The sequence below is a fragment of the Tenrec ecaudatus genome, chromosome 16, assembly GCF_050624435.1.
Source record: "Tenrec ecaudatus isolate mTenEca1 chromosome 16, mTenEca1.hap1, whole genome shotgun sequence".
In the NCBI taxonomy this organism is placed as follows: domain Eukaryota; kingdom Metazoa; phylum Chordata; class Mammalia; order Afrosoricida; family Tenrecidae; genus Tenrec; species Tenrec ecaudatus.
The window spans coordinates 100,766,487-100,785,191 of NC_134545.1; the positions used below are offsets into that span (position 1 = coordinate 100,766,487).

The 18,705-nt window shown below is 50.1% G+C and overlaps 1 protein-coding gene across 1 annotated transcript in view; it reads left to right on the plus strand.

The window, feature by feature from the left end:
• The window catches only part of SLC18A2 (solute carrier family 18 member A2), a 45,423-nt gene that overhangs the window by 12,322 nt on the left and 14,396 nt on the right, over positions 1-18,705 (plus strand). The window contains exons 6-14 of the mRNA XM_075533873.1: positions 881-970; positions 1,056-1,099; positions 1,188-1,248; positions 4,861-4,956; positions 13,658-13,736; positions 14,163-14,214; positions 15,405-15,468; positions 16,748-16,867; positions 17,000-17,133. Coding sequence (XP_075389988.1) covers positions 881-970; positions 1,056-1,099; positions 1,188-1,248; positions 4,861-4,956; positions 13,658-13,736; positions 14,163-14,214; positions 15,405-15,468; positions 16,748-16,867; positions 17,000-17,133 — 740 coding nt within the window. The remainder of the gene's footprint in view (positions 1-880; positions 971-1,055; positions 1,100-1,187; positions 1,249-4,860; positions 4,957-13,657; positions 13,737-14,162; positions 14,215-15,404; positions 15,469-16,747; positions 16,868-16,999; positions 17,134-18,705) is intronic.

Genomic DNA, 18,705 nt, shown 5'->3' on the forward strand with positions numbered 1-18,705 from the left:
GTCTGCTCGCATAGAGAATTAACGCATTGGAAACTCCATGGGGCTGTTCTACCCGGCCCTGTGGGGTCAGTGTGAGTCAGAATGACGCAAAGCAGGGCCTTTTCACAGGCTGGTGAAGCACACAGCTGCTAACCCCAAAGCTGCACTTCCGACCCCCAGCTTCTCCACGGGACAGGAGGGCTGCTGCCTTGCCCCCATCAAGATTTCAGCCCAGGAAACCCCGTGGGGCAGTTCTGTACTGCCCAGTGGGGCCACTCGAAGTGAGAGCCCAGAACAGCACAAGACGTGAAGTTCTCGTTGACAGATAAGGCAGACTTGTCCGTTTCTCAGGGAGAATGTTTTTTGGGGAACTTCCTAGAACCTCAATGGACGTAAGGGGACTGCCTCAAAGTGCCTCTGGAAGGAGGTTGGGGTAGAATGCAAAGAAGGGGAGGCTGGTATTAGCACCAGTGGGAGGTGGACAGTTCTGGAGGCTGGCCCCAGGGTGGAGTATCCAGTCGGCAAGGTAAGCATGAGCTTACCCCTGCTTACTTAATTTACTCTCCTCTGGGGTGAGCAATTTCATGTGGGTTTTCACCGTATCCAAGATGTGAAACTCTTCGCTACAGAAGATTAAGTAAGCACCGGTAAGGCTGTGCTGACCATGCTTGCTAGGTGAGGATTTGTAGACGTGAAAAGAGGCTTGGATGCTGGAGGAAGGAGCCGTGGGGTTGGGAGAGAGAGATGCCAGCCTGACCTTTGCCGGTTGAGTCTTTGATGTCGGGAGACCCATGTGGAATTGTCCGCTGCAGAGTAACATGTAAGCACGGGGCGGGCAGTGTTTCCCTTGTTTTTCGGGTAACCTGCGTGGCTGGCTCAAGCTCTTTTCTCCTCCTCTCAGTGGGCCCCACCTTTGGGAGCGTGCTCTATGAATTCGTGGGGAAGACGGCGCCCTTCCTGGTGCTGGCTGCCTTTATTCTCTTGGATGGAGGTGAGTGGTCGCTGGGGCGCGCGGCCTTGGTGGGGCTCGGGTGGCGGGGGTGCCTGGGCCATGCCTGCTTTCTTTTCCCTCCCAGTTATTCAGATCTTGGTGCTTCAGCCGTCCCGGGTGCAGCCAGAGGTGAGCGATGGTGGTGAGGAAGGGGCATGAGGCCTCGTGGTGGCTGCTGGGCCCCAGTCACCTGTGAACCCTGTTTCTTGCTTTGCAGAGTCAGAAGGGGACCCCGATAACCACCCTCTTGAGGGACCCGTACATTCTCATCGCTGCAGGTATGGCCCTTGGCACTGGTCACGTGCAGGGGGAGGGAGGGAGGGAGGGCCCAGACTTCATTTTCTGCTGAAAATGTGAGGCTTCCAACTGCCTTCAAGTCAGTCCCAACTCAGTGACCCTGCTGCGTGAGGAGAACTGCTCCTTGGGGTTTCCGAAGCTGTCAATCTTTGCAGGGACACACAACCTCGATTTCCACCCCTGGTGGATTTGAACCGTTGACCTTAACTTACTACCCTGCCAGGGCTCCTATGTCAGGTTTAGTCACATCACATTCTAAAAAGGTAGAGCTCTGTCTTCTTCTATCATTATTTTCCGACCTCTGCCAGCCTCATTTCGCTTTTCCATTCGGGGTGAATCCAAAGGGCATGTGTGTGTTGAGCTTGATGTCCGGGGCCAGGGGCATGCCCTGCTGCAGAGGCTTGTTGGGGGCCAGGCTTCCTCACCTGGCTGGGCTTTTCAGAAGGAATCATTGTCCCTGGCAGACCTCTGCGGTGGGCAGTCTAATTCACCTTGGCGTGTTAGCATGGAGACCAACAGCAGAGGCCCACAGTGTCAAGAGGGCACCTCCCTTCCATGGGGACAGTGGGTCTCTTTGGAGCAGCAGAGAGGCCTGCCCACAAAACACCTTATGCTGAAGAAGGCTTTCTGGTTCTTGGCCCCGCCCCCCCAAAAATCACTGCCATCGAGCCAATTCTGACTCACGGGGACCCTGTAAGACAGAGTAGAGCTGTCTTTTGGGTCACTGAGGCAGCAAAACCTTTACAGAAGCAGAAAGCCTCATTTCTCTCTGGAGGAACTGGTGGATTGAACTGCTGATCTTGCTGTTAGCAGCTCAATGGAAGCCCTGAGGTTCAGTGGCCATGCCCATCCCATGGGCTGTCCTACCAACACCATCCCCATGGCATTGGCTACTCCACCTCACCCCCTCGTGTCCCCTGCCAGGCTTGCCGTTGTCCTACCAGGGCCTGTTGTCAGGCCAGGAGAAGGTAACTCTAAGCGTGGCAGCAGATTACCATGTTTCCACCCAGTGAGGTTGGATTGGTCTAAGCTGGCTCACAGCAGGCTGCTGGGGTCAGGCAAATGGGGTGCATGGCCCATGCGGGACATTCAAAGTAGCCCTTTCAGACCCCAGGCTGGTTTTGTTTCGCCCTCTTCTGCCTGGTTTGGTCAGGGCAGCATGTCCACATTCCTGCTTAGACCCTGTCTGTCTTACTGATGGCCCCAGGTTTGCAGACCTGGCATGCTGGTCTCTTCACACAGTGGGAATTTTCCCTGTGCCCCATCAAGCTACAGGGAGCATCCAGAGCCCAGATGCCTCTGGGGCCTGGGAGATTGACTGGCTGTTGAGGAATAAGGCAAGTGGGGTGGGAGAGCCCCCAAGATGTAACCCAGCCTCTGAAGCAGACAGATTGGAGGTGCCTAGCAACCTGAGCCTCATGGTGTCTGGCTTTCTTGGAACTGCAGCATCTGGCCCCTGGGAGTCTCTGGGGGAAGGATTAACTGCTAATCAAAGGTTGGAGGGTCACAACCGCCCAGAGGCTCCGCAGAAGAAAGGCCTGGTGATCCGCCTCTGAAAAATCAGGCCCTGAGACCCCTTTGGAGCATAGTTCCTCTCTGACACGGGGCGGGGTGGGGTGGGGAGCCATGGGCATCAACTCGACAGCAATCAAGTTTTTTCACTCACCCACTCCTGCTCATGGAAGAAATTAGAATCCATTGAGCACTAATGGTCAGCCCCTGCGTGCGTGCGTGCGTGCGTGCGTGTGTGTGTGTGTGTGTGTGTGTGGTGGGGTGGGGTGGTGGTGGTGGAATTGAGGGTCATGCGGGTGGGAGGAGCCCAGTCATCTCAGCATCACTTCTGTGCTCCAACTTGAAATGCCACAAAGCATGAACACGATTTCCTTCGTTCTGTGGGGTGCCATCATCCTGGTTGCACTCTCTTCTTCGAGTCCAGATTCTAGCATTTTAGAGGCTCCAATGGGCACAGCTCAGGAAGAAGCTTCCAGAACGTTCTCTCCCCAGAGGGTCCTGATTCTCAGGGGGGTGGGCATGAATAGCGTTAGCACAGATGCCCTCTAGATATCATTGAGATCTGAAAGAAAGCTCTATCATCTCCCACCCCACACCTGTGTGAAAGGAGAGTTACCGGTTCTTCCTAGAGTCTCTGGCACCTGAGGCATGCATCATTTTGAAAGACCAGTGTCCATTGTACATCACCAGATAGATGTAAGAACCTCGGGCTTTATGCGGTCTAGGTGTTGCCTGCACTCCTGGGTGGCCTCAAGCAAGTGACTGCACTAATCAATTAGCAGTCCTTTTCTTTAAAAAAAATCATTTTATTGGGGCTCATACAACTCTGATCGCAATCCATCCATCCATCCATTGTGTCAAGCACATTTGAACATTTGTTGCCATCATCATTCTCAAAGCATTTTCTTTCTACTTGAGCCCTTGGTATCAGCTCCTCAGTTTTCCCTCCTTCCTCCGCCACCCTCCCTCCCTCATGAACCCTTGATAATTTATAAATTATTATTATTTTTTCATGTCTTACTCTGTCCGATGTTTCCCTTCACCCACTTTTCTATTGTCTGTCCCCCATGGAAGGGATTATATGTAGGTCATTGTTATTGATTCCCTCTTTCTCCCCCACCTTGCCCTTACCCTCCTGGTGTGGCTACTTTCATTATTGGTCCTCAGGGGTTTATCTGTCCTGGATTCCCTGTGTTTCCAGCTCTTATCTGTGCCAGTGTACATACTCTGGCTAGCTGGATTTGTACGGCAGAATTGGGGTCATGATAGTGGGGGGGAGGAGGAAGCCTTAAAGAACTAGAGCAGCTTTCCTAATGTCGCAACCCTTTCATACAGTTCCTCATGTTGGGGTGACCCCAACCATAAAGTTATTTTTGTTGCTACTTCATCACTGTAATTTTGCTACTGTTATGAATTGGGAGACCCCTGTGAAAGGGTCATTTGACCCCCAAAGGGGTCGCGGCCCACAGGTCGACAACTGCTGAACTAGAGGAAAGTTGTATGTTTCATCGGTGCTATAATGGACCCTGACTGACTGTCTCCTCCCTACAACCCTTCTGTAAGGGGATGTCCAGTTGCCTACAGATGGGCTTTGGGTCTCCATGATGCTCACCTTCTTGACACGATCGCCCAAAGAAAAAGCGGGCGCATAAGCAAATGTGGCAAAGAAAGCTGATGGTGCCTGGCTATCAGAAGATATAGTGTCTGGGGTGTTAAAGCTTGAAGATAAATAAGCGGCCATCTATTTGAGAAACAAAAAAGCCCAGATGGAAGATCATATCATTGTGAATGAGGGGGAGTGTGGAATGGGGACCCAAAGCCCATCTGTAGGCAACTGGAAAGCAGTTCTTTTCCGCATGAAGAAATTAAAGCCACGATCTATAAGGCTCCCAACATTCTGACTCTGAGATTCCAGGTGTTTGGCATCCTCCTCCTCCATAACTCTCCTAGACTAGCCCCCTGGACTTGGTACTCGTGGCCTTGGCTTACAGTGGTAGGCACACGGGTATAACTGTGTTTTGAGAGGGAGGGGACCTTCAAGAACCAAAGCCAAGTGCACTCACCTTCTTCTTTCCTTCAAGGGTCCATCTGCTTTGCAAACATGGCAATCGCCATGCTGGAGCCAGCCCTGCCCATCTGGATGATGGAGACCATGTGTTCCCACAAATGGCAGCTGGGTAAGGACTGGATGGTGGGGGGTCCTGCTGATTCTGCAGCGTTTGTCCCCAGGAAGGGTCCCGTCAGGGTAACCTGGTTGAGTGGTGGTGTCAGAATGATAAAGTGATTGCTTCTGTTGCCCACTGTGTGGTCGGTGCTCAAGGCTGCAGAGAGCTTCGGGTCTGCGTGGCTCTGGCTTTGGTGTTATTCTTGATGGACGCAGAAGGACGGTGGAGGCATCAGACCTTGGCAGAAGTGAGGGCAAACACAGGTGGCATCTCCCCACATTGCTGACGTCGAATAGTTCTGCTCACTCTTCTTGGGCAGCAGAGAGGCTGACCACACATTTAGCGGGTGAAACCATTTTTCAGTGAGAAAAAGAACAGATGCTTAGTACCCAAAAAGTACACAAATTGAGGAAGTGAAAATTAAAAATAACTCCCCCCTCTATCTATCCCTTCTACTGCCCTCCCTTTAGTCTCTGTGATGGTCATTGTTAACAATCGTGTGGCTCTTTCTCCGATGGCTCTGCCATTTATCAGCATCTCTCTCTCACCGCCATCGAGTTGATGCCAATTCATAACAGAACCACAGGATAAACCCAACCCACGTTGAATCTTGCCACTTGAATCTTATGTGACCCGTTTTCCTCTCATGAAAAACGATGAACTTTTATCCATTCTCCACAACCAAATTCACTGCCATCGAGTTGATGCCGAGTTTCTGAGACTGTGACTATAGCAGTAGAGAGCCCCATCCTGCTCCCGAGGAACGGCTGGTGATGTGGGACTGCTGACCTTGCAGCTAACAGCCCAGGGTGCGACCACCACGCCACTACAGTTAACATTTTCATGAGAACAACTCTCTCTGCTCCCTGCCCCAAATCTCCTCCTCTGATTTGACCGTCATCAATTCTTTCAACTATTTCTTCCGGGTCTCTCAAGATCATGGGCACAGTCTTTGAACTGGTGCTTTTGCCGTTTCTGTCACTGACATCCTCTGAAAGTGGATGAGAATTTGCTGCGGGCGTTGCCCTCCCTGAGGAAAATCTACCGGCCAACCAATCCACTCCTGTTCTCCCTCTCTGACCCTGCTGACGGAGTTTTTGGTTAGCATGGTATTCAGTACTGACTTATTCTGAGTACGTAAATATTATTCGAAGTTGAGTTAAGTAAGGGCCTCTGATGAATTTCTTTTTTAACAGATTTTTGTTTTTCCTGGAGTTTGTAATCGCTCTGCCTTTTCACTTTCTCAGCTTCCTCTATAGCATGTTTGACGGCCGTGGCTGTTAGGTGTTGCTGAGTTAGTTACAACTCGGAGCAACTCGGCGTGCAGCAGGAGGAAACGCTGCCTGGTCCCGCATCACCTTCACACGCATTGTTGCGTCTCGGTTCCTTGTTGCCACTCGGTCAATTCATCTCATGGAGGGTCTTCCTCTTTAGCACTGACCCTCTGCTTCACCAAGCAGAATGCTCGCCTCCAGTGACCAGTTACTCCTAACGACTTGCCTAAAATATAATGAGAAAACTCCTTGCCTGCCTTTCTGCGTAGAAGCCTTCTGGCTGTACTTTTGGGGGAGGGGACATATTTTTTTCATTCTTCGCGAACATCATCATCCGAAGACATCATTCTTCCTGGGGCTTCCTCGCTCGCTGTGTGTCAGGGAATCATACTGAGGTGGTGTGAGTGCTGCTATGACACTAGCAGCTATGTCACTGGTCATTCAAAGACCAGAGAGTCACCCTGCCTGGGGAAGTTTCAGCAGAGATTCCAGACTAAGACAGATTAGGAAGAAGAAGCCGGACCGCCTTCTTAAGACATTGGCCAGTGGAAACCTAAGGAATGCACCATGTGCGAATGTATCCTCCAACACTGCAGGCAGAGGTGAAAGGTTCTCGACATTGGGTCGAGTACATCCGAAAATGGAACCATCCGCTTTGCTCACTTGGGGGCATGAATCCTAGCTCACTCTTTCTTCGGCTCTAGCCTCTACTCGGCCGCTCTGGGACTTTACTCCCCACAATCCTAGCATCTTCTCAGCCTCCCTTCTGTTCCCTGGAAGCTTCTTTGCTGAATTCCTCTTTCTTTGTTTGCTCCCTCATGGTGATGGGGCACGTCCTTCAGGAGCTTCTTAAAACAGGCTCCTGGAAGATCAGGCCCTCCCAGACCCTGCACATCTGTAAGCATCCTCAGCCCCAGGCAGTCATACACAGCTTGGGTATACAGTCCTTGGTTGGAAACTTTTCTTTTAGAAGTTTGAAAGACTGCTCTACTGTCTCGTAGCATCTGGGGTGGCTAAGGAGGTTGGTGTGGATCTCGCTCTCAACCATCCCTGGGAGCTCACCACACCTTCTCTTGTCTGACTGACGGACATTCAAAATGGATGGACAGTCGCGGTGGGGTGGTTTTCTTCCGCTGGGCTGATTGACCCTTTCACTGGGGAAACCCCTTTTGTTCACAGGTTTACTGGCAATCTGTATGCATTTCCTCTTTTGTGAATTTATTATGAATATACTTTGTCCTCCCCAGCTGCCACGGAGTTGCTTGCCCTTTACTTCTGGGTTTTGTGCTCTTTATTTGTTGCTCCTTGGCACACATTCTCCCACTTTGTTGGGCGCCTTTTGGATTTATTGAGAGGAGTGTCTGCCCACTCAGGACAGTGGCAATGCCAGGAGTACGATTCTTCAGTCTGACTTTAAAGGGACTGGGATCTCAGCCCAGACTCACAAGGGCCGCTCCATGCCGAGATGGCAGATTGTTTTGTACACCACTCATGTTGCCTTCCAATAAGTGTATGCCTTGGGCTTGCATGAAAAATTCGAGTCTGTATGGGGTTCCGTGTTCTTTTTGTCGTCTGTGCCCAACCCGTTGTTCTAAGACCATTCCCCCTGTAGATCTCAGCTCTTTCCCCCACTGCCTTCAGAGGCCACCTCCAGCACCCACTAAACCGCCCCAGGTTCTTGACCATATTTCTGGGGGTTTCTCTTTTGTTCCATGATCTGTTTGTCATTCTTGTGTCCAAATCCTCCTACCAAATGATTACAAATTTGGAATATTGCTTAATATCTGGAGGACTAGCCCCCCCTTGGGGCCCCGCACAGTTATTTATTATGTTTACACACACACACACACACCACACACACACATACACACATACATGCGGGCACTTCAAACAAGAGTCATTCAGTGGAGATGGGGGATTCCTGGGCCTGGACTCGGGAGAGTTTCTTAGGCAGAAAATTGAGCTCTGGCAGTCAAGACACAGGAGTAAACCCAGGGCTTTAAAAGTGCCACCAAGCAGGAGGTCCAGATTGTTTCTAACCCTGATTCCGTACATAGCTGTTTGCAGGCTCCACCAACACCACTGTTCACGCCGGTGGAAGCGGCTCTGTTCCTTCCCTATGTTCCTGGCACTGTGTTGGGTCTCCAGGCGTTGTCAGGAGGCGCCCGGGGACAGGTGGGGTCCGCTGTGCCCAGTTGGACATTTTGAGTGAACATGCTCTTGGGCAGACGTGCTTTTTGTTGTGTCTCACGTCTCCATCGAAACGGCGTCTGGTCCTAATTGGATGTGGCCTGGCCATGTGTGGCCGCTTTAACTCATTTGCCTCTTCCTCTCCAGATAGCGCCCTGGGGCTTACCTTCTGGAGCGTTTCTGCCGTCAGAGCCCTGGGCCCTCCAGGCGAGAGACAGCCGCCTAGATAGTATCTGCAGATGATCTGCAGGGACTTATCACTGGGGCCAGATGCTCGCCTGCCCCTTCCCACCACAGGGGTTTCCTTCCGCCTGTCTCCCAGTCGGCCTTTTCTTTAGTACCGAGAAGTTATGTGGGCGCCTGCTCAGGTCTCAGCTGCTGCGAGAGGGCACCGGCTGGCCTTGCTGGGGTCTTGGCAGCTTGTGGGCTGTTCTCCGGGAGCCCACCAGCTGCTCCGGACCTGGTCAGAAGGGGCATGCGTATAGGTGACCTGGTGTGGAAGAGACAGCCCCCTGGAGGCAGGCCTGCGCTGTGGCCTCTGCCTGAGGGAGCCTCCCACAGCTTGGGGGTGGCCAGCAGGCCAGGGTGACAAGCAGGTTGGGTAGGGTTTGCATGGACTGGCAGGGCAGAGGATTCTATGTGGAAGCGCATTTGCAGCGGGTGGCATCACAGAGCCTCTATTGGAGGGGTGTGTCCCGGGGGTGATTCTGTGTCAGGCTCTAAGAGGTTAAAGTGACTCACTCAAAGCACTGCCCCCCTTCCACCACCCCCCAACTCCAAAAAAGAATCATGCAGTGGAGAGAGGTTCTTAGGCAGAAAATTGAGCTCTGAACATCCTGGCAGCCAGATGACAAAGGAAACACAGAGACTTTCAAAGCTCGCCAAAAAAAAAGAATTAATAATAATAATTTTTTTAAGCCACACTGCTCGTGGCTCTGGAGCCAGAAGGAGCTGCCCCAGGCTCTGACTCTGCTTTCTGCAGAGGCTTGTGGGATTGGGCTGTGCTCCCCGAGAGAATCCCCATGCAGGGAGAATAAGGAGCAGCCAGCCCTGTGGGTCCTCCCCGCCCTACCTTGGGCGCTGGGCACCCTCCTCTCTAGGATGAGGCCATGAGCCGTCTGCCTGGAGTCTGAAGCCTTGGCTTCAGAGCAACCTCCCACCCACGTGCCTTGTCAGGACCAGGCAGGAAGCATGGCATCCAATCCGGTCCGGTGGACCCTTCCTTGAGACCTGAGCTCGTGCAGGCTGCCATGGGTGGGTGCAGCCCTCAGCTCGGCTTTGGTTAGCAGGTGGGTGTTGGCCTGCCTGAGGCTCCGTTGTCACCAGGTCAAATGCCAACAGGATTTCACGCCAGAATCCAGGCTTCCGGTTTTACTAGCAAAATCAGATCTCAGATCTTCCAGTCCGGGGCCCACAATCCCTTGCTCCCTGTTTTCCGTGGCCTCCCTGACCTAGAGGCCCTGCCAGTCCCGCTTCGCGGTAGCACTTGTCCTGCAGGGTTTTTGTACTTCATTGGCTTCATTCATTGATACACCTGCCTGGCTCCTGTGGGCAGTCCTTGACTCAGACCAGTGGTTCTCAACCTGTGGGTCGTGATCCCTTTGCGGGGGTCAAATAACCCTTTCACAGGGGTTGCCTAAGCCATCAGAAAACACATAAATTTTTCACAATATATAATTACATATTGTCTTGTGATTAATCACTATGTTTTAATTATGTTTCATTATGTTCAATCTGTAACAATGAAAATACATCCTGCATATCAGATCTTTACATGATGATTCATAACAGCAGCAAAATGACAGTGATGAAGTAGCAACGAAAATAATTTTATGATTGGGGGTCACCACCACATGAGGAACTGTATTAGAGGGTCGGGACATTAGGAAGGTTGAGGACCATTGGCTTAGACACTCATTCTGCGACAGAGGCCATGAATCAGGCAGATGCCGTTTGTGTGGGGAGTTTTGCTGGGTGCATACCCAGGGTCCCCAGGGCATCCTGTTGAACCTTTGTTAGGTCCTTAACTCTGACCATATCATGGTCCACACCTCACCAGTTGGTTCTGTCCTTTGAAAACAGCTCATGGGGTAACAGGTCATGTGTGGGCATTGTCTTGGCTGTGGCCGCAGCACTGCCTCAGGTGCCAGAGCACCACACATTGCTAACTCACTGCCATCGAGTTCATGCCTACTCAGTGACCTGGTATTGCAGGTCGGAGTTCTACTCTGCTCCTGTGGGTTTTCTATGGCTGCATATCTTCATGGGAGCGGGCAGCGTCTTCATTCTCCCTAGGAGTGGCTGCTGGTTTCCAACTGCTGACTTTGCAGTAACAGCCCAATGCAGAACCCACAATGCCACCAGGCCTCCTCGCACCTTGTGGTGGGAATGAGCTTGCTCTTGGTCAGGTCTAGGACGGGTTGGCTTTGCATTTGGCTTCTGATGCTCCTCTGGGGTGAGAAGTCGCCACCTTTCTCGACGTTGCTGTGGACATTTGAGGTGACAGTCACGCAATGAGAGGCTAGGATGCCCTTCCAGAGCCGATAGTACCTGTTGGCTTGTGTGCTGGGAGGCTGCCTAGACAGGAAAGCACCCAGGCTCTGTGCATTTGGTGTAGCGGCCCTCGCTGACTATTGGAAAGCCATACTTGTGGTACACACTGTCTAGCACAAAGTCGCCGCCCTCACCATTTTTAAGAGTACGCTTTGTTGTTGTTCTTGCTAGGCACTGTCAATGTCAAGTTGGTTCTGAGTGAGAGACACCCTTACGTACAGCAGGAGAAACACTGCTGGTCCGGTGGCATCCTTACAGTTGCTGTTATGGTTCTCGATCCACCTCTTCTAGAACCTTTCTCTTTTTCACTGTCATTCCATTTCACCAAGCACCTCATCCTTCTCCAGGAGCCGGTCTCTCCTGACAACTTATCCAAAAGTGTTGTTGTTGTGAGGTGCCATCAGCTCGGTTCTGACTCACGGCGACCCTACGTCTAACAAAAGGAACCATCTCCTGGCTCCCGCACCGTCCTCATAATTGTTGTCATGTCTGAGTCCATTGGTGCAGCCACAAGAGTATGACTGTGTGGCTGTAATCAACATTCACCATGCAGTGCATCCACGACCCTCATCCATTTCTGAGAGTTTTCAGTCACTCCAGATGGAGACCCGGTACCCGCTAAGCAGTAACACCCAGCCTTCCCTCCCCAAAGTCTCTAGCGTCCGCTAACAAACTTGGGCCTCTGCGCATTCGCCTATTCGAGATTTGTCTAAGTGAGATCATACAATGCATGTCCTTTTGTGTCTGACTTCTGTCCCTCAACATAAAGTTGCCAAGATTCAGCCATGTGGTAGCATGCATGAGAACCTGATTTCTCCTTGTGGCAGGGCACACCCAGTCATCCGTTGATGTATATTGGGTTGGTTCTACTTTGGGGCTCTTGTGAGAAACGCTGCAGTGAACTTGGGTGGATAGGGATCTGTTTGAGTTCCTGCTTTCAGGTTTTGGAGATGTATACTTCACTGCCATCAACTCAATGTCAACTCATAGCAACCCTGTAGGGCAGGCTAGAACTTCCTCTGTGGGTTTCCAAGCTTGTACCTCTCTATGGGAGTAGAAAGGCCTGGTTTTGACCTTGTGCTTAATCACCACGTCACTAGAGCTCCTACAGATGTATCCTTAGGGGTGGCAGTTCTGTCACAGGGTCCTTCTGTAACCGTTTGCTGGTTTTCCACAGCAGGATGTAGTTAATCTCATTGAGATGCATTAAGAACAATCATAGGATTGAAGAGAAAGCAAGTTTTACCATTCACAGGAAAGCTCAGGATCAAATCTGACATATCTAATTTGAAGAAAAACAACAACTGAATGTACTTAAGAGTTTGAGAAGCCGTCTTTTGTAAGCAATTGTCCTAGTGATGTTGTGGACAAGTTCACTTGCGGCCACACCTGGTCAGACTCAGGAAGTCTTTGTTTGATGAAGAAGCACCCATGGGCACTTCTGAGCTAGAAGTCAGCGCGGGCTCGTCAGAGGCCAGGCTATGCCAGTCCCCTCCCCCTGAGAGTGCATGGTCCCTCAGACTGTAAGGGTCACCCAAAGAGGACTTGGCCACCAGCAAGACCCTGCAGACGTGTGTTCATTTAAAACAAGGGAAGAGGTTCACAGGGTTCACTGATAGGAGCAGGCTGTAAACTTCCTTATGAGCCATTTAAATTTGTTCTCATTTTTAATATCATTAGATTGAGATTTTATCTGTTTTACCTTGTTATTCTTATTAGTCTTTTGTTTGTTTGTTTTTACATGTTTTTCTGTATATGAAATCCAGATTGGTGAACCTATGGAGACAGAAACAGGATTAATAGTTCCTTGGGGGTCTGGCAGGGGAGGTTTGGGGAAAATGGAGAACTAATATTGAGTACAAGAATGAAGAAAATACGATGTAAGATATGAAAATAATAATTTATGATACATCAAGGGTTCATGAGGGAGGGGAAAAAATGAGGAGCTGATACCAAGGGCTAAAATAGAAAGAAAATAATTTGAAAATGATGATGGCAACTTATGTACAAGAGTGTTTGACACATGGATGGATGGATGGTGATAAGAGCTGTAAGAGCCCCCAATAAAATGATTTAAAAAATGAAGAAAATATTCTAAAAACTGATTGTGGTGATTGTACAGTTCTTAACGGAATTGAACAATTGAACTGCACGGTATGTGACTGTCATGCCACTAAAACTGTTGGGGGAAAAAAGCAACCAGCAGGATGAAGACCAGCAGGTGTAGCGTACCCCCTCCCTTCACCTAGAAACTTCCCGGCCCAGACGAGATCTGGGCACGGAGCTCATTGTAATTGCTCTTTGTACATAATGCTTCTGTGCACAGCACTGCTACCCGCCAGCAGGAAAGGGAAGGATGGGCCCGGGAACAAAGGCCACCGCTTGTTGCCCCCGGCGCGTGTATCCTCAGTGGGAGCTGTTTGGGACCCTGGATAGAGCCCATGGCCTGGCGGAGGTGGCATCTGGATGAAGCAGCTGATAACAGACTCGGGTTTCATCTCTGGAGCGGCTCGGTGGCTCCTGGGCGGATGCGTCAGCCGAGAGGGGTCGAGGCTGCTCCCCAGCTGCCGGATATTAGCTGCTTTGGTGCAGGCCCCGGGCTGCTCCCGTCGGCATGGTGGTGTCTACAATTATTAGTTTTTCGAACGTTTGGCTGATATCAGCACTGATAAGGCGTCCCTTTCATCAATTCACAGGCGTTGCTTTCTTGCCAGCCAGTGTCTCTTATCTCATCGGGACCAATATTTTTGGGATACTCGCTCACAAAATGGGGAGGTAAGATCAAATGAAAAGCACACTCCTGCCCTCGTATTTGTCATCATGTAGTTGTTACTGATGGGTGCTGTTGAGTCCACGCTGGGCCACAGCTCCCTCCTGTGACGAGGCGGACGGGCCGCCCCTCCAAGGGGTTCTAGGCTTTGACCTTTAGGTCTTTCTCCCGTGGAGCCTCTGGGTTGCCTTTGACCCGCCAGCCTGCCCAGGTGAGCGCAGAGCGATTTAGCACCAAGTCAACAGAGGTCCTAATAATGGTGTACTTACTTAAGCGATGGGGGTGGGGTGGAGGGTAGAGATAAAAAAAACCCACCCTAAGCGTTTTCAGACTCAGCTATTACAAATAATCGTTTTGTTTTCCACTGATATTTTGGATTGGGGGGGGACGGAATCGAACGATGACTCTTGACGGTGTTCTTCTTTTGATAGGTGGCTCTGTGCTCTGCTAGGGATGGTCATTGTCGGAATCAGCATTTTATGCGTGAGTAAAAGATGGCAGCCGGACATGCACCCTTCTTCTCCTCCTTCTCCTTCTCCCCTTCTTCCTCCTCCTCCTCCCCCTCCCCCTGCTCTCCCTCCTCCTCCTCCTTCTTCCCATATCATTCCATAGTTCTATCGTGGCAAGCAGAATGGTACAATTGCTATATCACAATCAGTTTCCAAACTTTCTTTTTCTTCTTGGACTCCTTGACGTGGTCTCCCTTTCACCCCCACCCCCTGGACCATTATGCCCACGCCGAAACCTTATTCTATGTGCTGTCCCTGTAGATGAATCAATCCTGGGTTTCATATACCAAAGCCCCTTAGAAACGTGTAACACCACTTCATCAGGGTGACCTCCAAGGATGCACACCTCTGACACACACCCTAATACGAACAAACAAACCCCAAACACAGAGAACACTGAAAACCAGATCAGATCCAGCATGCAGCAGGGGGGATCAGCTGACCAAGTTTTAACTGTTCAAGTCAGCTTCTGCCACGTCTTTCCCATCCTTTGAATTATTTTCCATCTCAAGAATGCTGGAAATTTCTCTCCAAGGCATCAACGTCCACTGTGTGTCAGATAGAAACTCTTTAGAATGCTGTGGTACACTTTTCACACTTAGCTTCCTTAAGAAGGAATTGTTTCAAACAGCATAATGCCCTAGAGACTGTCAGATACCTAGCCTGTAACAATAACAGGGTGTTGTTCTAGAACAGTGCTTCTCAACCTTCCTAATGCCATGCCTCATGTTGTGGCAATCCCTCAACCATAAAATTATTCTCGTTGCTACTTCATCACTGTCATTTTGCTACTGTTATGACTCAGGCTACCCGGTCATTGGACCTCCAAAGGGGTTGCGACCCACAGGTTGAGAACCTCTGTTCTAGAACAAAGCAATGACCAGTATCTATCCGCAAGCGAGGCCTTCTTGGCCTTCTCTGAAGCAGGGCGTAGGCCAGCCTGATCTCAGATGAATGGGGCCAGCAGCTTTGGCTTGTAAAGATCTGGAAGCTCCAGCCTTCACTCAAGTCCATCTCTCCCCTTCCTCCTCATGTCTCCTTCACAAGGGAACAAGCATGCCAAGTGGAGAGAAGACACATTTTTAAGGCTCTCCATGATATTTCGTGTTTGCTGATCAGGGACTTATCTTGGCCTCACATTGATTTTTTTCCTCTCTCTTACAGATTCCTTTAGCAAAAAATATTTATGGACTCATAGCTCCCAACTTTGGAGTTGGTTTTGCAATTGGTAAGTCACAGGAGCCTTGTGCCCATGCTTGAAAACCCTGCTCCCCTAATGCTCGGGGAGATGGTCTCTTACTCTGGCAGAGCAGAGTCATTAGAAGGTTCTAGAAGCTTGAGAGGAGCCACTTTAGCTCAAGGACACCCTAGAAATAGACCAGCTTCCCTTCGGAGTACCCCCACCCACCCCTCCCAAAGCCCAGGGTTTTCAATTCCCTGATGTTGACAGAGCAAAGGGATGGAATGTGCCAAGCTTTGGCAAACATGAGAATCCCTCACTTGGCGTCCGCTTGCTTACACCCATCTCTGAACAGAAATTCTCCTGTGAAGCCGAGGGACAGAAACGGCACCCTTGATTTTTAGAGGGTCTGACACAACGTGCACCCTGACGTGTGTGGAGATGTCTGCTTGGGATTTTCACCAAGCAGAAGTCTTGGCAATGTGGAGAACGATAACCAATATATTAGGGAAACTCTTGTTCATATCTCAGATGAGTAGCCTTTCTCAGTTACAATGTACAGTTGGATCATGATAACAGCACCGGTCAGCTCTATCACAGGAAACGGGCGTGACATTCTCCTGTGAGCAGGGCAGTAGAAGGGATGGGACCTTCGCAGAGCCCTCAACACCGGGATACGACAGGTCCCCACCGTGTGTGCATGTGTGTATATGTATGTGTACATGCAGGCATGTGTAGTTATTACAGATCTATACACTCACATACACGTGTGTGCCCATATGTATTTTTGTATGTGTGTGCAAGAAGGTACATATCCTCTCACAGCAGTTTGATGACATTAGTAACAGTGGTTACCTTTCCATCTGTCTACTAAAAGTCCCTGAGGCTGACAGGAAGCGAGGGAGGGAGCTGGGTGGGAAGTGTGAGAGAGTGCACTCTTCCAGGGCGAGGGGCAAGTGGACCAGGCAATAGGTAAACAGCCAGGAATCTGGAAAGTGCAACGAGGAAGCAGGCCCAGGTTCCACCCAGCCAGGTAGCAGCAACCCCAGTGGAGCTGAAAAAAGGCAGCAGGAGTCACCAGAGGGCTGGATCTCCTCTGCCAAAGGATGGGCCAGTCACTGAGGAGGACTTGGTGAGGCAAAGCAGTGACCAGGCAAAGGGTGGCCCACCAGGGATTCAGTTTCAGCCCCAGCCAATGTCTGGAGACAGCCTGCAAGCCCAGCATGTTGGGATGACACAAGGGGAAGCGTTTCGGACACAGCTCCATGACCTTCAGCCCATGTGGGGTTTCTACCAGTTTGCTATAGGCTGTGCTTCCTTTCTACAGGGATGGTGGACTCATCCATGATGCCCATCATGGGCTACCTGGTGGACCTTCGGCACGTGTCCGTCTATGGGAGTGTGTATGCTATAGCAGATGTGGCCTTCTGTATGGGATACGCCATAGGTAAGGGCCCTGGATTCTCAAAAGAACCCTTTGCCTCAGTGCATGATGGCTAATACTGATTAAAAGCGATTTGCATCTTTCTGTCCATGAGCCATTTGGAGACTGCTTTCTTAATTCTCTGTTTCCTGTAAGGTCCTTCTGCTGGTGGGGCCATCGCCAAGACAATTGGATTTCCGTGGCTCATGACAATTATTGGAATTGTTAATATTCTTTTTGCTCCTCTCTGCTTTTTCCTTCGAAGTCCACCCGCCAAGGAAGAAAAAATGGTAAGGAAAATTGAGGATGTAATGAAGCATCTCTTCTTGTTCACTTTAGTACGCTCTTCCAGCTAGCTTCTTCATGGTTTAATTCTAACGTGCATTCCAGACATAAATGGTAAGAGCTCTGTTTCAGTTTGCATCATCTAGAGCAGTTACTTTTTTTAAAACGATATTGGGGACTGTATTTATGCATTTGAAGAGTGGATTTAGTTTTGTATCTAAATTAGCACATTCATAATAGTTTTGTTTTACCAATGAAATAAAAGCAAGGAATAGTTTAATTCTGTTTCCTATGTTCTTGAAAATCTTAGGCACAATATTCCTGCCTCCTGCTCTCAATCTCTCTCCCTCTCCCCATGGGCCTATTTTCTTCCTCCTAATACTTAGCAGTATTCCGGGATAGTTGGTGTCCTGGTCCTTTCGAATTTGTGAGAGTCAGGAGGTGGTCATGGTAGAATTGATGCTTCCAGGAGGGGAATTTGTGCATCCTTGGGAACACGCGTGAGCATGCGGCACCTTTTAAATCCATAACTTTGGAGTCAGAAGAATACTGATAGAAAAGCTATAGTCTAGGGTAGCCAAATGTCTTGCTTTTCAACAAGCTCCCATGTATTGATTCCAAAGAGGAATTTTGAAACGCAACATCCATCTGAACTTTCCTAAGGGACTCCGCTTGCCCAGCAAGAGAAGCGCAGTGTTTCTGAGTATAATCCTACCGTTTGGGGCTGGGATTGCTTACCTCCCACACAGCAGCCGGGGATAGATGTGGGTGAATCTGGAGGGAAGAGTGCCCTGGGCTGAGACTGTGTAGGAGGGACGGACTCAGCAAGAGGTGATGGTGTTTGTGAGGTTCATTGGTGAAGTGCTCGTGAAAGTCCATCAGAAGTTCTCTTGGATGCTTGAACTGAATGGCCCCCAATGGGCTGGCACTTCCTGACCTGCCCATCGCTGAGTCTGGCCGAAGAGTGACTGGGTTTAAAGATGGAGACCTTACAGTTAGGTTACGCGCACCCTACATTGTTTGTCTTGGGTCTTTGGGGCATTCGTTATTAATTCACTCAACACGTTCTTCAAGTATATGGACCCCTGATCACTGGCGTTTGTTTAAAATGACCTTGTAGGTTACAAAAGCATCCAAGTCTGTTTCAGTTGTACTTTCCTCCTTTTAGAAGCCACTCAGACCAATGTTTAATCGGAGGGGTAGCAATCAGAAGGGTTTCTTAAGGCGATGCCCCTTCTCTCGCTCGCTCGCTCTTAAAAATAACTTCATTTTAAATTTTTCACTTATTCACATATATTTTTCAACTTCTTGTTTGTGAAATACTTACAAAGGAAACCATTTTTATGTAGCTGGACTGGTCAGCTTATCAAATCAAGTCCGTAGCAACGTCCCACGCACCCCTCCCGTGTACGTGGTCACGGGCTGGTTTCCCTTCCTTTCTCCCTCCACGGTTTCCCAGCCTTTCTTCTCCACGCGCCCCCTAGGCCCCCTCCCCACCATGGCCCCGTCACAGCCTTAAAAGTTTTATCCTTTGGTGTGACACCATTTTTATTTTTCCTTCTTTTCCCTTATAATAA